Here is an 18,816-nt window from a genome sequence, read left to right as displayed (position 1 = left end):
GGCTGACTAGTGTGTCAGCCGTCTGGAGGATCCAAACGTGGATCATTATTGTTTTGGGGCATCTCCCCCAGGTGACGCTACGTTGTACCAAGATGTGATCCAAAGGGCAGTCATTTTTGTCAAACTGTACATGCATTCCTCAATGAACAATATCCAAGTTCGGGAGACTGCCCAGTTCTCCCAATGTTGAAGGGCAAGATAAAATCAGCCCCTGACATCTCTAAGTAGGCCATCAAGGCCAGGGTGGTAACACCATAGTAGCAAAAAAAAAAAAAAATAAGCCTTTCCCCCAACTACACAACCTACATCCAGGGAGATGTCCTACCGGACTCCCTTGTTGTCCATACAACAAACAAGTGGGCTTCCTCACTCCTCCATCTGATAGAGAGCAATAGGCTGGATGCTTCAGGGAAGAGGGTAGCAGTAGTGGCCACTACCCACTGGAAGATAGCCAATTTCAGTTTGTCCCCTTTTCTGGTATGACAAGTCTCACCCACTATCCGCTGCACTCTTGATGCCACGGACTCCGAATCCTGGAGCATGAACACCCGTGTCCTCATCAGGCGACATGCATGTCTCCATATCTCAAGCTTCAAGCTGGAGGTCAGGAAACATCTGTTCAACCTGCCCTTCAGTGGAAGACATCTGTTCAGGCCACAGTTTGATCAGATGTTAGAAAAAATCAAAAAGAACACAGACACATTAAAAGCCATGGATGCCCTCCTTTTGGAGTCCGCTTGGGAGGGCAGCTCCAAAGCTCCTTCCCCCAAACCAGAAGTAGCAGAACTCCTGCCATCTGCATACAGCATTAGGGTACCCTAGGGGTGCCTATAGGGGCAACAGTAGCATGGGCAAAGGAGGTTCTGGGAAAGAGGCCTCCACCCCAAAAGATTGCCTACAGCTCATACCCCAAAGTCACACAACACCTTGAAAGTGTAGATTGAAGAATTTCCTTTCCTGCTGACAGGAAATCAAATCAGATGAGTGAGTGTTACGAGGTTCTGTACCTTGTCTGCCTAGAACTTCACTCCCCTTCTCAACACCCCACCCTGTAGCTATACCCTCAGCAGTGGTCATCACACCCTTTTGCAGAGATACCAATGTTCCTCCAAAATGGGGCAATAGAACCGATGCCACCTCAACAGCAGGGCGCAACGGCATTTACTCTAAACTTCCCCATCCTCAAGAAGGACTGCTCCCTCAAGCCACTGAATCACTACTTCCTCTCCAAACATATCCATTTGGTAATGCTTCTGGATGTAATCTTTCTGCTTCAACAAGGTGATTACATGGCAGTATTAGACCTCAAAGGCACCTACTTTCATATCCTCATACATCCTGCCACCCAGCGCTTCATATCCTCATACAACCTGCCACCCAACACATCAGTGTTTCCCCCTACCTCGATGATTGGCTGATAAAGGGTACAGGTAAGCACTTTTGCCTAGCAGATACCCAAGCTGCTTGCTCACTCCTACACAGCCTCTGGTTCACAGTAAATGCCACTGAATCCCACCTACAACCCCTTCAAAGTCCAGCCTTTTTTGTTGCTGTACTACGAGGCAAAGCATACCCTAAACCACAAAGGTTATTAGTCCTCCTGCAGCTCTTACTCTTTTTTTTCCTCCAAATCGTCAACTCTGTCGGAACCTTTATGCACCTACAGGGGGTGATGGCTTCCTGCATCACCATAGTACCTCAGGCCCGGCTCCACATGCATCCGCTACAACAGTGCTTCCAAGCACAGTGGTCACAAGTGGATGGGAAGTGGGAAGGTCTAGTATTGGTAAATGCTAGCATCGTCTTTCTCTGCAGTGGTGGAACTGCCAAACTATTGCAGGACAAACATTTACTTGGACCTCATTCCTCAAGTCACCATCACCACACAGACTACTCAGGCCGCTGGGTGGTGCATGTAGAACATGATTGGAGATGCATGGTGGGCTTCTCCTCAATATGGGTATCATGTCAACTACCTCTAGCTCCTTGCAATACAACTCACCCTTAAAGCCTTCCTTCCCCTCCAGACTGATGTAGATTTTATTAGCATAGTTAATTAAAACCAACATCAATTCAATGCATCACATTTGTGAGCTATAAATACATAAACATGTATGCATTAATACAGTTAGAACAGGCGATTACAAACGGCTGGGTGGGTTTGCCCCGCCTGGTTTTCTTGAAACTTAAAACAGAGAGTTGGGGACGAAACCTCGATTCTGATCTTAATTTTACAATGTCAATACAGCATTGACTATCATCCCAAAGTCTGGTGGTGCTTGGTTACACCTTGTACTGGATGTAGGACAGTGACACCCCTATCAATGGCAGACTTTTCAGCTACTGATTCGGCCGTATTTGACAGAGATTTACACGCCTGCACCATAAACTTCCGTCCCCCTGCAGGCAAAATAAATTGAAGAGCCGCTTAGCCAGCTGATAACAGCTGGTCTGCAAGAACATATGCCAAGGGCTACAAAGGTGTGTTTCAAAAGTATTTTCCTTTACTCCAGCAGTGCTGGACATACACAAAAAGATGCACAAGGACCTCTAGTTTGTCCCCACAAAGACGACACGCTTCCGACCTGGATTGCTGTTTCCAGGAGGGAACCATATCTTTGGTGGCAATCGACCCAAAGTGCAAAAGCATTGTCGTTTCAGCGTTTGCCTAAAAAAAGCTGATAGATATTCCTGGGGTCTGAGAACTTTGTATGAAGGTAATGCCACCCAGGCATGTCGTCTTTTGGCAAGTATGTTCTTATCAGTGATGAGTGACAGTGACCAGGTTGCGGCATGGACTATCCGGTAAAACTTCCCTTTGCTCAAGCTCATGCCCCAGACAGTGTCCAGGCCCAAGTCCTTTATTGAGATATTTAGATGGTTTCCCCATGAACCTATGATATTGCGGCGCTGTTGTCCCTTGATTTCAAGCCAGCATAGGTTGCTTATTGATCCTATTTCTGCTGCTCGCAGTCGCCAGCAGAGTTTTACATACGAATTCTTGATCTGGAATATATATATTTTTTAACCCAAATTCTAGGCAAACCTGAGCTGGTGAAGCTGAATTAGGGGTCTGGAACACAGCTTTGTAGGCCTTTGTTTTAATTTGATTAAAAACTGCTGTTTCTTTGCCCATCGTTGTCTCGGCTTCATAAGTGACTGTTTGCATTAACCGTGCTGTCATAACTGAGAGCAGATGATTGTATGATGGACAGCTCAGTTTTTGTTTTAGTGTCTTGAATCCATGTGTCAGGGCTTGTGCTTTTGCTTGAACAGCAACCGGCTGAGGTTTGAAGGACAGATGCTATGAAGCCTTGATATTTGTAGGCAGCAACGACCTCCACCTGGGTTCCAACAATGAACCGTGAGTCAGATTTACTGTTTTGAAACCACTGGTCTGACTCACAACTTTGGTTTTGATCCGGTTCAGTTCTAAACCTTGTTTGGTGATGTAACCAGTAAGGGTATTAATACTACGCTACAGGCCGAGTGGAGTTTAACTAAGAAGCACGATGTCATCTGCATACTGTAGCCATGCAACTGTATTCTGAGCCAGGGTTGGCAGATGGTTTGATATCAAGGAGAGGGCCTCAGCAAGATCGGCTAGGTATAAATTAGAGAGCATGGGGGCTAAAACACATCCTTGCTTTAGACCGTTTAAGGTAGGTGACATGGCTGCCTGCTCCAATCTTAACTTGCGTCTGGGTACCTGTGTATAGTTCTCTCATTGCGGTCAACGAGCAGCTGGGTAAACCCCAGCTTTTCCCACAGACAGACTCTAGGGACCCGATTGAACGCTGACTTAAGGTCGATGAAACAGGCAAATAACTGACTTTTCTTGTATCTGGACTTTAAGCCTAACAAGGCCAATTCAGTCACGTTGGTTGAGGTTCCCAAGCCAGCTCTGAAGCCAGTCTGACTTTGTGGTAAGAGTTGTCTCTCTTGGACCCAATACGATAGTTGTGACAGCAAACATGATGCATAAAGCTTAGCTTCAATGTCAGTCACGACAGAATATGCTGTCTTTCCAGGTGTCTGGAAGCGTCTTGGAGCCATGGAGGTCGTTGAAAAGGAGTGCCAGATAGTAGGCCCAGTATGTTGCATCACCTTTTAATGGGGCGTTGGGAATACCATTCTGTCCTGCTGCTCCTGCCATTTTTAGCTTCTTTATGATGCCAATTAGTTGGCCGATATCATTATCCTTGATGACATCTACTTGGTCAGGGTCTGCCTTTGTCTTGACACTAAAGATGAAATCAGACTGCCTTGAAGTGCTCCCGATTGTTGGTCCCCTTCTACCTCCATTTGTGCTGGAGTATAGTGCCAAAACATGGGCTTCCCAAGAGGCAGCATCTATGCCTGCGTTAGAATGCCATCGTTTCCCATGTACCAGCCCTTTCACCAATTGCCAGAATTAACTATTGTTCTTCGTTTTGTTGGACATCAAGAGCTTGCCCCACAGGTCTTCGTAGTTCTGCCTTTTTTCCTTCCAGCAGGCCTTCTTGTATTGTAATCTCAATTTCAGAAGCATTTAATTATCGGAGGTCTTCTTCATATGTGTTTTTGCCTTAGCCACTTTTTTATATTTGCGTGAAACTTGTTTTTTTAAATTGCTCAAGGCTCTATTGTACCATGGCTGCTCTTCGGTGACAGCTTTTTGCTTTTCCTTTACAACTGCAGAGCTTAAACTGGATGATTTATTAGGAAATGTATATAGTAGTGAGTCACATAAGTGCTTCCAAGCCTTAACCCGGGCTCCTGGATGCAAAACAGTACCTTCCTGATTTTCAAATTCCTTTTTAAGCTCATCAAATAACCCCTCGCCACAATGTACACAATGCCTTGCCTTTGCCATTTTAACTTCTTTATGTTGTCGGTACCCGGAGCGGCAATGATGATATTTGTATTTGGTAATCGCTTGCATGCCCGTTTTAGCTGTATGGCTTGAGGAAAGTGGTCGCTTTCTGGGCGTGCAACTATATTGTAGGTAGCAACGAGTGGCAGTGTTGCATCATTTATTAGCGTAAAGTCAGTTGTTGATTTCGTAGCTCCATTTGAAAAGGTTACCGGTGAAGAAAAATCTCCCCTTGAGTGCGTCTTCAAGTGACTTAGTCCCAGTTTTTCAAGCCAGTTATTTAGATATGGGCCATAATGTTTTTTCCCGTCTTGGGTGGCTTTTGCTCAGGTCCACATTGAAGTCACCAGACAGAATATGAGTGGCCTCCTTATACAGCCTCATCAATATTTTAAGGATGCTGAAAAGAGTTTCAACATTTTCGCTGTTCAACTCTTTGTTCGGGTGTATGTAAACATTGGTTAACAGTAGTGAGTTCATAGTCCCTGATGGCTCTTGGGGGTCCAACTGAATTGGCAGCAGCCAGTCGATTCCAAGATCGATTTGTTTGATAGCCGAGCTGATCTTGGTTGAGCATAGTGTGGTTGAGACCGCCATTCGAGTCCCCGAAATTTTGGAGCTTAACTGCTGGACATCCCGGCCAACATAGCCAGAGATTTGAATGGGCTCTGTGCACCATGTTTCCTCGGGCATTGTTATATCAAATGTCTGTAAGAACTTCAGTGTTGCTTTATCCGCGACCAATTGTTTCAGTCCATGGCAATTCCAAGTGCATATGTGTAAGTGATCCTCAGTGGAGGTTTCCCAAACTCTAGCGTCAGAACCAATTGGTGTGGTGTGCCTTGGTGGGCTGTGGCTCTACCTGGTTCCTGATTGTGGGCCTGCCGATGAATACTTGATGGCTGCGCCCCTGATCAAGCAAGCTTAGGTTTCTTACTATGGTTACATTTTCACATCTGCTTTGGGACTTCTCAACTCCAACTGCTCCTTTCAACACTAATGCCTCCTTCACAGTTCCCGGGAGCAAAGGGCTAGGATATTGGCAGGGTTCTTGTGTTAATAGTGTAATGCCCATGAGCAAAATGTGTCTTAATGAGACCGGATTTGAACGCCAATATCTGGAGAATCCCAGGATGTAAGAGTTGCCTCTTTGTCCCGATTGCACGGGTGCGGGACAAACTCCACTGACTGCAGCTTGGCCATAGTGATATGGTTAAAGGGGCCGAATTTCATTAATGATCCTGATGACCGATCCTCTGCTTAAAATGTCAAAGGTTCCAATTGAATTGTACTGGGGAATGAAAAAGAGTTTGATTACTCAAAGCCTAGGAATGCGAAAGAAAATGTGCTCCCAGCGGGCATTTTGATGTCTGTGATTTCAGATTAGTTTTGTATGTTGTACCCTGTCTGGGTCGGCCGGATGTTAGCCAGTACAACATGTTGCAGGACATGACTGTGCTCAATTATTGTGGAAGATTGGTTAGATACTCTGTGATCAAGCGCTGCTCGCTCAGTGTTGTCACCACAGCACCCTTGCGCAATGTTCTAGTTGGTATTGGAGTCTACTTCCAGGAAGTTGGAATTAATGATCTCCCTCTGCACTGCTATTCCATCCCAGTTGCTCTGGGTCTGAGCCCTTCTAATGAGGTCATTCAAACCTTGAAGTTTCTTATCAGTGCTCACAATATGTACTGCCAAGACGTTAAGTAGGTCCACCTGGGTTTCCTTTTTGTCTGCTTTATAATAGATCGCCGTGGACATGGTATCCATGGTTGTGAGCATGGCTTGCCAGGAGGCCCCAGCCTCCTCAAAAGCCGTCCGGGCCTCTTTAGATGGAACATCCAACAAAGAAGCTGCTGAAGCTTTGGCCTCCACTGATTGACCCAGCACCATACCAGTTGCCAGCTCCTGTTTAACTGCAGACACTGGAACTCCAGGAGTTGGAGGAGGAATGGGCCACTGTCTCCTCCAATCAGCTACAGCTGATAGTACTCTGATTCGGGGTGGGCGTTGGGCTAGCTAGACTCCCTTACCCCCCTCCCATCCCTTTCTCCTTGCATGATATTTGAGATGGACAAGGAGGCCCCCATCTCTGTTGAGGGTACTGAGACATGGGAGTCGGAAAGTTCAGAAGGATCGATTAGTGGTGGATCATGCATTGTGCTGTAAGTGATACCCGTTCCTGCGGATTCACTGATGATTGCGATGGTTGTGGTGCTAATGGCACCTGCAGTGGCACCTGTGGAGATGTTAAAGGGTAGTTCTGGCTCCAGTTCTTGAGATTCAGGGAATAGAAAGAGTTCTGTTTATTACCAGAGTGTACTTCCGCCCTTATTCTATTATTGGGGGGGGGGGCACTTGGGGTGCTACAGAGGTTTACCCTGTCAGTCTTTTTGGGGGTGGGGGGAGCTTTCCACCTCTCTGTTGCTGCGACGGCTGCCTCTGAGATGTTCGGGTGCTGGGGGTCTGTCTGAGTGGTGATAGAAGCTGAGGTACATTTGTTCACCAGCTTGGATAACCAAAAGTCAGTAATTTGGTACCCCTCTTTCTTGTATTGTCCAGCCGGTTTGCTTGAGTTGAGTTTGCACGAGTTGTTGTCAGCTTTCTCAGCTGCAATTAGACTGGTGATAGTCATTTGGCTGGCCCATTGGATCAGATTGCCCTGCAAGCCTCGGGTGCTTTACCTTAGCCTTTTTGCCGCCTTTCTCTTCCCCTTAGTTAGTGGCATCCTTACTCCTTGGCTCTTAACCTGCTATGGCAATTGATGTTTACTGGTTGCTGGTTAATGGGTGACCAAGCAGCTGAACTAGGCTCGGCTGGGCTGGGAAAATAGGCCTTGTGATGGTGCCTGTACCATGAAGAGGTGAGTTGAGGGGGAGCTTGGCAGACTTTCCTTAAGCACAAACCACACCAGCCTAACGCCGGCCGCTTCTGTACAGAACGTGGCTGCGGCCTAAAGCCCTTAAGTTGCACTCCCGCTGCACCCACGCTGCTGGACTTAACCGCACTGCACTCAAATATTAGTCCTGGGTCTTTGATTCGGGCCCGGGTGGCCCTGGGACCCGTAATGAGAAAGGGCTGTGGCTGTTGCTGTGGCTATGACTATGGCAGCAACAACTGCCAGTGGATAAGTGGCAGAAGGGGCCTGAGCACCACAGGCCGTACCCCACACTCCCTCTTCCTCCCCCCTGCCACTTCCGATCTGACGGGGGGCTCTCTACAGGGGGACAGAGCAGCCCTTGATGACCGCTTTGAACCACTTGCTCCTGGAGCCTGAGCCAAGGGCCTGGCCGGGCAAGGCAAATGCAGAAGTACTGGGGCAGTGGTCAGCGCAGCCAAGCAGCCACCACGCCTCACCTTGACTCACGACCCACCAACGTCCTGGTGACACCCGCTGCCTTGTTGCCTCGCTCCTTGCTCCGTGTGCCTTGCTGTGCTGTGAGCCACCCAAGGTAGTGCTAATCAAAACAGATAATATGAGTCATGTACTACCTCCAGAAACGCAGTATTTGCTCTCTCTCCCATGTCACTACTGGCACAAAAGACCTGATATTGGCCACTACTTCCCCGGAATCACCTCATTGCTGAGTACCTTCTCATGGGTGGACAACAAACTGGCCGACTTTCTCAGCAGAATGCACAAACAAGTCCATGAGTGGGAGCTCCACGTGCAGGTCCCTTTTCACTAATTTCAGCACTGAGGCACGCCACACATAGATCTACTTGCCGCCTTAAAAACACAAAACTCCCAAACTTTGGCCCCAGGTACCCACAGTTCATGTGCAATGCACTATGGATGAAATTGTAAGGAATCTTTGTGTCTGTTTTACTACCTCCCTCACTCCTTCCATTTGTCGTCCAGATATGGCAAACTTCTCAGACTTTTTTTTTTTCCCCTCGCAGCACACACCTGGGCCAGATAGCACTAATACATGATACTCCTAGACTTGTCAGTCCCCCGCCACGAGAATCTTTCCACTTGGCTAGACCTTCTCACCAGGAGTTGAGGCCAATCCAGACCTCAAACCGCTCAATCTAGTGATTAGGCTCCTGAGGTCCTAGAGTTTGGCTACCTACGTTTCCCACAAGAATGCATGGACATCTACTAAAGTCATGTAGACCTATCATTGAGGAAGGTGGACAAGACGTGTTCATTATTGACCCCAAAATGTGGAACCCCTAAAATCTGCAGTCCAAGGCATCATATGATATTTGCGCCACCTGCAAAAATGTCTCGTCTACACTTCATACAGCTCCATTTTGCAGTAATATCCGCATACATGCCAAACCTGGAACATTCTGCCCTTTTTTTTCCCCACATACCAATGTTTAAAACTTGCATGGAGGGCTTTGAGTCATCCTTCCCAGAGTTTATATAGGAAGTTAGGGCACCTCACGTTAGGTGAGGCTCACCAGAGCTTATGAGAGGGTTGGATTTGCCATTTTCAGATCCCGAGTATTATTACCTTGTGGCACAGGCTTACTATGCCATTTACTGTATTTCTCCTAAATGTCCTGCCCCTCACCTTTGGCTTGCGAGAGACCAGATAGTGGTTTCACTACTATGATCCACTAAATATATTGAATCTGTGTGCTGTACTAGCTTGGCGATGTGGTTCTTAGTAAGGTGCAAGAGGCTGACACTGATTTATTTCCCAACTCTGCCACTTGGAAAACCTGTTCCTAACCCCAGCAATTAAGTAGGCTGCATGTGCTGTATTACTATGTGTTAGTATTCTCACGATTATCCAGTTGTTCTCTGATAGTGTCTTCTCACACTAGGTCAATCTAAGTCTTTCAGTGAGACTAACACACCTGACATCTTCTCTTACTGAAACTTCATGATGATGCTGCTTCTGCGACTCAATGTCCAGAGTTCCCCCACAAACTTTGTGAGTTATTTCCACAGCCACAAAAGTGCCTTTTGTCTAATAATAGGAACTGGTCTCTTGTCTGTGTAGGATGACCAAGGAGCTTCTTCCTTCTGCAGTGAATGATCCCGAGGAAAGTTGGGTGGTTTAGTTAGGTTCCTTTTCTCTCAGAAAGTGTGGAAGCATTGCTGTGAACAGAAAAAGCAGGTCTCCATTAAACAGAAATAGGCTTATACAATTTAATTTAATTAAATGAGTATATTGCGACTCGTATCGGCTTAAACAAATAGACACTTAGTGCTCCTGGATCTGGGCTCAATGCTCCACCAACTCTGCAGAGTTTCTGACGTTGCTTGGGCCTGTCCACATTTGATCCTTCTGGATTGAGGAGGCTGAAACACTGGTTGAGATGATTGACTTTAGTCTCTCATATGCACCACATACTATGATTCTGGGGTACTTTGTCTGTTCTTCGCGCTCTGGGAAGACTGATGGCCCTACTACTGGTACTTGCATAGCAACTTGTGGCATGTGCCTAGATTATGGATCCCTTCCCATGCACTTGGATTGGCCAGTAGATCCTATATTTTGTAATCAGCAGCCAGGGATGCGTGCAACATTGCTGACTCCAAAGTTAACTAAGTTCTCCGCACCAACCCCAGCTCATACTGCAGCTTTAACACTCCATCTGGAATAGTCTCTGATATATCTGGTACGAAATGTTGTCCTTTGTTCCATTTACTCTACAAAATCAATAAATACATTTTAAAATAAGTGTAATGTATTGACAGGACCAAGCCATTTTGCAAAACTGACCAGTTGTTCATAGCCTTTGCTAAACCCCACAAGGGCCAGCCCATCTCCAAAGCAGGCATTGCCAGGTAAAGTCAGGTTTATCCAAACTTGCTATCGTAAAGCTAAAGGAGCTCTGCACGCTACATACTAAATGCAGCAACTGTGGCTTTTCTGGCCAATATCTAATTAGCTGATAAATGCAATGCAGCTACGTGGTCAAACCCATACACCTTCACTAAACATTTTGTGGATATTTGACTGTGACGACAGGCAGTGGTTCCCAGTATGGTACTCAAGACACTATTTGAGACATCAACATCGTCTACAGACACCACTTGTAGAGGGTATTGCTTTACAGTTAGTACAGAACGTGTATCTACAGCAAGGCATGCTACGAACAGGATATGTTAAGGTATAAGCTTCTGTTTGTAGAGTGTAGTGCTGTAGATTCACATGCTCCCGCCCTCTGTCCCAGATGCATGTGGCTCTGATCACAGAAATTTTGTCATTTACTAAATAACTTCCTTTACAATTGCACATGTTCACCATACTTTTTTGACTCACCAATCCATACTACTCTCACTCACTGTATGGTGTTGGTGCCCTTCCGCATAACTAAGGGAGGAATTTCTGGGGCAGGTTGTGACACAAATTAATTTCTCCAAAGAAAACATTTTCAACACTAGATTTTAGCTTTATGCAAATCGTGTGAATCTACAGCATGACATGCTATGAATAGATGCTGACAGGTGATTTTTCATACTGGTAGATACATAATCTTCTCTCGGATTCCCCACCCCCCTACCTCCTTCCCAATGAGCTAGTGGCGTGAAGATTAGGATCCCAAGGTTGTTGGCGTGTATATGGTGTATTTGTTGCTGTCATGGCTCTTTCCGTCCCCTCCATCCTTCGATAGGGCAGGGGATAAATATTAGAAACTGATGTCAGTTGGTGCCTAAAATACTCATTCAGGTCACGTCTGGAAACAGTTGTAGCTGGAGCCATGTAGGGCCACCAGGCTTTGCTTGAGGGTCATTGCTGAGGAAATGTTTTCTGGACTGGTGAGAAACATTGAAGGAGTATTCATAAGATGTGAAATCTGCAGGAATATTATGCTTCACTCAGAAATATAGTTGGCAAAGGTAAAGTAACTGTTTCTTTAATTACAGTTGGTGCACTTAGGTTAAGAAGAGTTGCCCCTTAATTAATCCATCACAGCCTCCACTGAGGAAATTTGAGACAGTGGCACTAGATGTATTCTGTAAATTCTTTCCAACCATTGGCAGGTTCTCCTTTCTCTATTACAATGTGCTTATATTCTTAATATGGCAAATACTTTAGTTCCTAAACTGAATATGGTAAAATATCAAATTTAGTACTGCTGATATTAAGACCACTGTGTACTGAAAAAGTAATTTAGGACGGGAGTTTGAATACCTCTACTTATTGTTTTCCTTCCTTTTAGGCTTCCAGTGGAGAGTCCAGCTGCAGGTCTCCTGAAAGGTGCTCTCCTGTCTCCAATTCTGCCAGGGCTTCATCATCTAAGTCCTGTCGGGAAACAAAAAAACAAACAAAGCATTCTGGAGATATACAAAGGTGAGACTTATTTTGGAGATAAAAGAATATTTGCTAACCACTCAGTTAAAAATTGGAGACTGAGTAGCTGTGTAACACATCTAGTGCTCAGCAGCTTCCTCCTCCTTTGCCTTCTGTCTGTTGATAGAGCAAGGAGTTGTAATTTTCTAAATGTCAGGCCTCTTCCATTCAGCTTTTTAATCTTGTGTTCAGTTCCTAGTGTTCAGTTTTTGCAGTCCTTGTAGTTTGCTGCTGTGCTTGCATGTCGGTAAACTCTTTCTGAATATTGTTTCTCTTGCAGACTCTTAAACCATTGTCTTAAGATGTGGTTCCTTTGTTATAGCATTTCCAACGGCAGAATTAGAGCTGGAAGCCTTCTACCAGCCACTTTCAGCCCCTTGCGTAGCGTGAGTGGCCTTCCATTGGGGATCTGACCGAGGCAGACCTGTGACTGGGTGCCTGCCAGATATCTTGAGAAATCTAACTGGACTGTGCTTCTGGGTCTTAGTTGGCATTAAACTGTGACCCTACTCCGGATGCCTTCAAGCATTACCCAATGTTTGTGTGGCGAGGCCTAGCGGTCTTTACTTTGCTGCACAAAGGCTCGAAAAAGAATGACTTGGTGTTTGACTTAAGCGGCATAAAAATTTCCTTTGATGCCATTGCATGCAGGAAAGTGCCCTGACCTGATGGAGTAACGGGTGATACCTTCATTCATGATAAAGACAATTGGTCTAAATACATCTTGGCGCTGACAAATGCAATTGCAAGGGTTGTACCTATTCTCAGATCCTGGAAGGGAGCCGAGGTTGTAGCAGTTTTCAAAAAGGGAGACAGTAATATGTCTATAAATGATTGGCCTATAAGCTTAACGGATGCCATTCAAAAGGTCCTTTGCCTTGTGGTGTTGGGGAAAATTCATAAGTAGATTGAAGATAATAAGATTCTCTCAACGCTCCAAACTGGATTTAGAAAAAACCAGTACCATACACCAAGTTTTCCGATTTCAGACCTTGCGTTGGAAGAGGTGCTGATTGGCAAAGGATACCTACATGTGGGCTTTGTCGAACTGAATTCTGCTTTCGATATGGTACCCCTTCCAGAAGGTGTGGTAGGTTTTACAGAACATTGTAAAGCCTTCAAAAATCCTCTCTGTCATAATTCGTCTTCACATTTTGCTAGAGTAAGATGGGGCAACCGGGGACAACTAACAAACCCCATTCCCATTATTAAGTATTGCATCCCGACCCCCCACCCCATTCTTTCTGCTTTTGATTGATGTAGTTCATTTTCTATCATTACATTCTACTGATGCTCCCCCTCTGGCTAGAAGAAAAATTCCTGCTTTCATCTTTGCTGATGACACTTTACTAGTGTCTGAAACTCCGTATGGATCACAGTGTTTATTGAACCGCTTTAAAACATTTCATTGTACTCGTGAACTAGTAGGAAATGCAGCAAAAACGTAAGTACATAACAACCAATCAACACATCTTATAAAAGAAGGATGGCATTAGGAAGGGTAGAGCTAGAGAATCTAGGTGCTTTTGATAATCTAGGAATTGAGTTACATTCTGAAGAATCATGGAAAATGCATGTAGATAAAAGTACCCTAAAGCTCAAACAGGCTGTGGGTGCCACATTGAAGGAACACTGCGCATCCTATAGTAAGCCAGTCTCTCTAGGCTTACTGCTTTATGATTTGAAGGCCTTGGGCACTGCACTCTATGGTGCAAAGATTTGGGGCTTCCATAACCTAGCTGATATGGCTAGATCTGAAAATACAACTTTAAGATCTTTATCTTGTCTCTTCTTTAGCACACTGTTAAATCTGTTAAAACTTGACTTAGGGAGGAAACTGATTTCAGACAAAGCAAGAATCATATCTGTTTTGTTCTGGAGGAGGTTGAGCGCCACACTGGAGCGAGCTGCTTATGCTGAAGCGCCACAAGAAATAGTCAAGCAGAATAGATTCCATATAATAGACTGGCTTAATAATATTAAGAAACCTTTGAGTTGTTAGCGTCTGCGGGAGCTGTGGTATACCTCTCCTACTGAGTTCTTCCGTCCAAATGTAGAATTAAACAATTATATTGGTTATGGATAGCTCAGAATGACCCTCAAAACACTAATAAGGGTACGCTATTAAATGAATCTGCTGAATTCACGGCTATCAGCAGCTTTGAACAATATCTGGACTCTATTAAAGATCCAATAGATAGAAAATTATACATACAATTCGGAATAGCATATTTACCCCTCAGTGCATTTACAGCTAAAGGTCCACCATGAGGGCGTTGCCACGCAAGATGGCTGACAAGATGTTCCTTGAGGAGCACCTCATGGGCCCATGAATATCCTGCATAATCGTGTCCAATCCTGTCATTTTTTATTGTTCCCTGGTGGAGATCGACTGGGGATTTATTAACCCAACGATCTCCCCGTGCACTGCGACTGACTGGATTTCTGCAGTGGATGCTGATTGTTGCATGACCGCCAGCAGCACAGGGGCCTACCTTACTCTAGATCACCGAGGGGCATGTTTGGTGTTTTTCCATGCCCGTTCTACCCCTGACAGGGGCCTTGCTGGTGCTGTGGCCCTGGTGTTGCAGTGCTGCTGTCCTTGGAGCTGCGGTGGAGCAGTTAGTGTGGCCGCGGACCTCAGAGACTCATTGGGACTGGGCCAAAGCAGTGGCAAAGACAGTGGTTCCTCATGAGATCTACTCAGATGCCAGTTGGCCTCAAGGGAACATGGACATGTACCCTGCTCCCGCAGCTGGTGGGGATGAGGTTGGCTCAGGTGCAGTGGATCTATCAGGGGTTCCCCAGAGGCACTGTGATCTGACCTGACTATGTTACGATGAACAGTCCCTGGAGATTATAGCTCTCACCCCACACCAGGCATAGACCTTGGTGTGGTATGTTTCTTGCTGGCCAGAGGGGAGGTCTCCCGAGCCGGGATCCCAGGCCATAATTACCAATGGGGGAACTATCCAGGGCAGAACTTTGGTCATCATCAGTCCAGGGCTCTAGGGTTACTATAGAAGAGGAAATAAAAACCGATGTCGATAGAGGTCAGTACTCCTCGCAGATCTACGTGAAGTCTCTGAGAAAGTACATGCGGCTGACAAGACCATGGCGGTCTCAAGTTGCAGGTGGCATCTGTAAAAAAGCAAGTGGAGGGTGTCCTCTCCAGGACAGGAAACATTGGGGTCTGGGCAGAAGTTGCGTAGGGTAGGTCCCAGTGCAATAATGTTAGACTTTTGGGCTTCCCAGAACATGCAGAGGGCCGATCAGGAGAGCAATTTATTGAGCAGTGGTTGCGGGATGTACTGAAATCGAGAGACCTTTCTAGTTTTTCTGAGTGGACGCACAGGGCACTGGCTGCCCCCTCTGTGGCCTGAGGCACCTCCTCTGGTGGTAGCAGTCTTTTTTAATTATAAAGACTGTATCCTTTGAGCTGTACGTTAAACTGATAATGCCCATTATGAGAACCACAAAATCTCCATCTACCCAGATTACAAAAAGCATGTGCAAGGAGACAGAAAATCTTTAGTGGAGGTTAAGAAAAAACTGAAGATTATGGGCCTCAAATACTTTTTTTTGTACCCAGCCAGACTGAGTGTGACTTTGCATGGGAAATCACACTACTTCAACTGCCCAGATGATATTTGGAGGTGGCTGGAGATATGGGGCAAGGTACCACGTAACGATTGGTTCCTGGAGGAGTCATCCATGAGAGAAGTGGGGTCCACCCAGTGGCTGGGGGTCTCGAAGGGTGATAAACATCCGGAACAAGGTTCAACTGAAGAACCAGCAACCTCACGGATAGTGATCCAGGGAGATGGCACCATGGCATTAAATCATGCTTCAGTGGATTTGGTGATTGGTGGGGGGGTGTTGAGGTATGGGGACCTCAGATGAAATGGAGGAGCTGGAGCTGGGTGACACCAGGGAGTGAGGGGATTAAATAGCTCTCACCTAAACATTTGTCTGCCTCCCTGGTCTACACATGGGAGCTGTGGTTTGGATGGCAGTGTGGACCAAGGTACCTGGGTGGCGGAGGAAGGCGTAGTGGGCATTTCTCCCCTGCTGTACTCTTGATTGTCTTCTTTTTTCGGGTAGGGGGATGAGGTATGCAGTGTCTCTTGAGCCCTTCTTTTTGGGTTGCCAGGTAACGGGTGAGGTGGTTAAGTTACATATGCATCATGAACTTATATTAGTACACAGGGACCTCCTCTCACTTTTAGTGGTAAACTTTGACACGTTTTGGGATTATGCTGCAGGTCCTGGTAGCTTTGCAATGATGGACGAGATTGATTGTTCTTTGTTGAATTGTTTGCCCGGGGGTGGAGGAGGGGATATGTTATTGCTTGATTTGCAACTGAGTTATGTAGGGTTTGTAGTGGTTGGGACATTGCGCTGTGTCCTTTCTTGCTCCACAAAACAGGGAGGGAGATTGATAACACTAAGCCATATGTGCCTTGTGACGCAGAATGCACAGGGTAGCACTCATAGCTCCTCATGGCAGAACCCACCTATATAATAGCCTTGAGTGTCTTGGGTGGAAGGATTATACAAAAAGGTACTGGGTTCACTCCTTTCAGAACCACACTAAGGTCCACATAGCATGTAAACTAGTGAAAAAATGGAGGGGACAACTAGAGTCAACCACATACTCTTCCAGCGCTAGAGGAGTGGTCATAAGGATAGCTCCGGGGGTACCCTTTCGTTTCACATAGAAGCAGATGTGGAGGGCTGATACACACTTGTGCGCGAGGTACATTAGATGGGAATTCCGTCACAATTCTGAATAATGATGCAGGACTTGCTCCAGGATAGCACAACTTTGCACTTCTTTGGTGGGGGATTTTAATTGTTTTGCAGATGGTGAGAGGGATCTACATCCACCTTGTACAGGAGCACACCTGCTAATGCCTAGCTTCCTCTTAGCAGTTATGTCCAAAGTTACTGCGCACCAGGCCATATTGACAGATTTCAAATGCAGCTCTAGACTGTGTACACAACTAGAGAGACTGTCGGCGAAGATGTGATGGAGGTCTTCTTCTGGACAATGCCGCTTCTCGTGCTTGCCCCAGAAGGGTGCAAGATTTGGACATAAACTTCACACTGAAGGATTTGAGGGGGACTGTGCGGGAACTTAGGGAACTTAATATGTCGAAGGGCCTGGGATGTGAAGGCTTCCCTGTAGAGTTCTACCAAACTTACTCCGCACTTTTGTCGGAGCAGCTATTGGCCTATGTCAGGAGGCATGGGCCAAGAAGATTATCCCCCTCTCCATGCCTGAGGGTGTTTATATACCTACTGATCAAGCCTGGAGGGAATGCAGCGGATCCTTCTTCATACCGACCCCTTACCATGATCAGTTCAGACGATAAGGTGCTTTGTAAGCTTCTGGCTACCAGACTTCAGACTTTAATATGGAACTTAGTGCATGGGGACTAATGCAGATTTATCCCAGGCTGGAGCACGGCTCTTCATATACGCAGACTGACACATGTCTTGTGTGCAGTAGTTGATGAGGAGCAAGAAATGGCATTGGTGGCTATCGATTAGAGAAAGCCTACAATACTGTAGACTGGACCTACTTACTTGTTGGTATTGAAGGCACTAGGGTTTAGACCTTCCTTTAGAGATTGGGTGACACGGTTCTACACGGAACCCGTGCTCGGGGTTAGAGTGGGTGGTATGGCATAAGAGAATTGGACGTTAAGAGGGGCATCCACCAGGGTTGCCCCTTCTTACCGTTGCCTTTTCCCTGGCTCAGAAGCCCCTGACTGCCTTGTTACGCCTGGTGATGAAGGACTGGGGAATTACGGTAGGTACACTACACATATTATTCAACTGTCTGCACATGATGCTCCTATATATGTTCCCCCTCCCAGAGAGGCAGTACCGATTCTGATGCAACATATGGAGGCCTTCAGGAGCTCTCTGGCCTTTGGGTTAATAAGCGTATGACACTCCTGTTTCCCCTGGGTGGGTTAACAACTGTCCCAAGAGAACACCTCCCAGAGCTTGGTTTCCAATGGGCGATAGGAAGTTTCCAGTAACTGGGGGTTATGATAACCCCCATTGCTATAATATAGACCGGGTGCTGGGAGGCCTCCATAGGTCAATTCAGTTTTGGAAGGCGTTTCCCTTCTCTGTCATGGGTATGTTGGAGAGCGCTACAAAGATCCTTCTCCCTAGATGTCTGTACACTGTGCAGAATTATTTATATTCTGTTGATCTGGGAATCTTCAGAGTTTGGACAGCCTACTGATCTCCTTGATGTGAGAAGGTCGCCCAGCAGAGTAGCTTTACTAGAGTTAATGTGAGGATTTGGGTGTACTATATGACACGACTCTGGGGTCTTATCATGCAGTAGACTCTCAAATACCATAAAGGGTCCAGTCAGGCTTGTTTACTTAACTTTAAGCTCAACCCTGGGTAACTATCTGCGAGAAGTAAAGATTGGCAAAAGAACAATGTGTAAAGCATTTAACAGCACCAAACAATGAAACAAGAAAGCCACACAACAAAAAAGAAGCACAACATCAATTTATACAGAATAGAGCATATCTTTATGAATGTTTACAGCTCTTGATTTATCAAAATCCGGAGATAAGAACTTTTTTAAACATTAAAAAAAATCTTTAAATCAACAAATGAGAATTGTTCAACAAAATGTTTGTAAGCTTTTGAAAAGTTTGTTCA

At 45.9% G+C, this 18,816-nt stretch overlaps 1 protein-coding gene across 1 annotated transcript in view; it reads left to right on the top strand.

The window, feature by feature from the left end:
* The window catches only part of RNF168 (ring finger protein 168), a 160,503-nt gene that overhangs the window by 94,842 nt on the left and 46,845 nt on the right, over nt 1-18,816 (top strand). Inside the window, exon 5 of the mRNA XM_069213617.1 lies at nt 11,987-12,117. Coding sequence (XP_069069718.1) covers nt 11,987-12,117 — 131 coding nt within the window. The remainder of the gene's footprint in view (nt 1-11,986; nt 12,118-18,816) is intronic.

This window comes from Pleurodeles waltl, chromosome 11 (assembly GCF_031143425.1).
Source record: "Pleurodeles waltl isolate 20211129_DDA chromosome 11, aPleWal1.hap1.20221129, whole genome shotgun sequence".
NCBI lineage: Eukaryota > Metazoa > Chordata > Amphibia > Caudata > Salamandridae > Pleurodeles > Pleurodeles waltl.
Note: the sequence above shows the minus strand (reverse complement) of the source record. Positions and strands in the feature narration are given on the sequence as shown.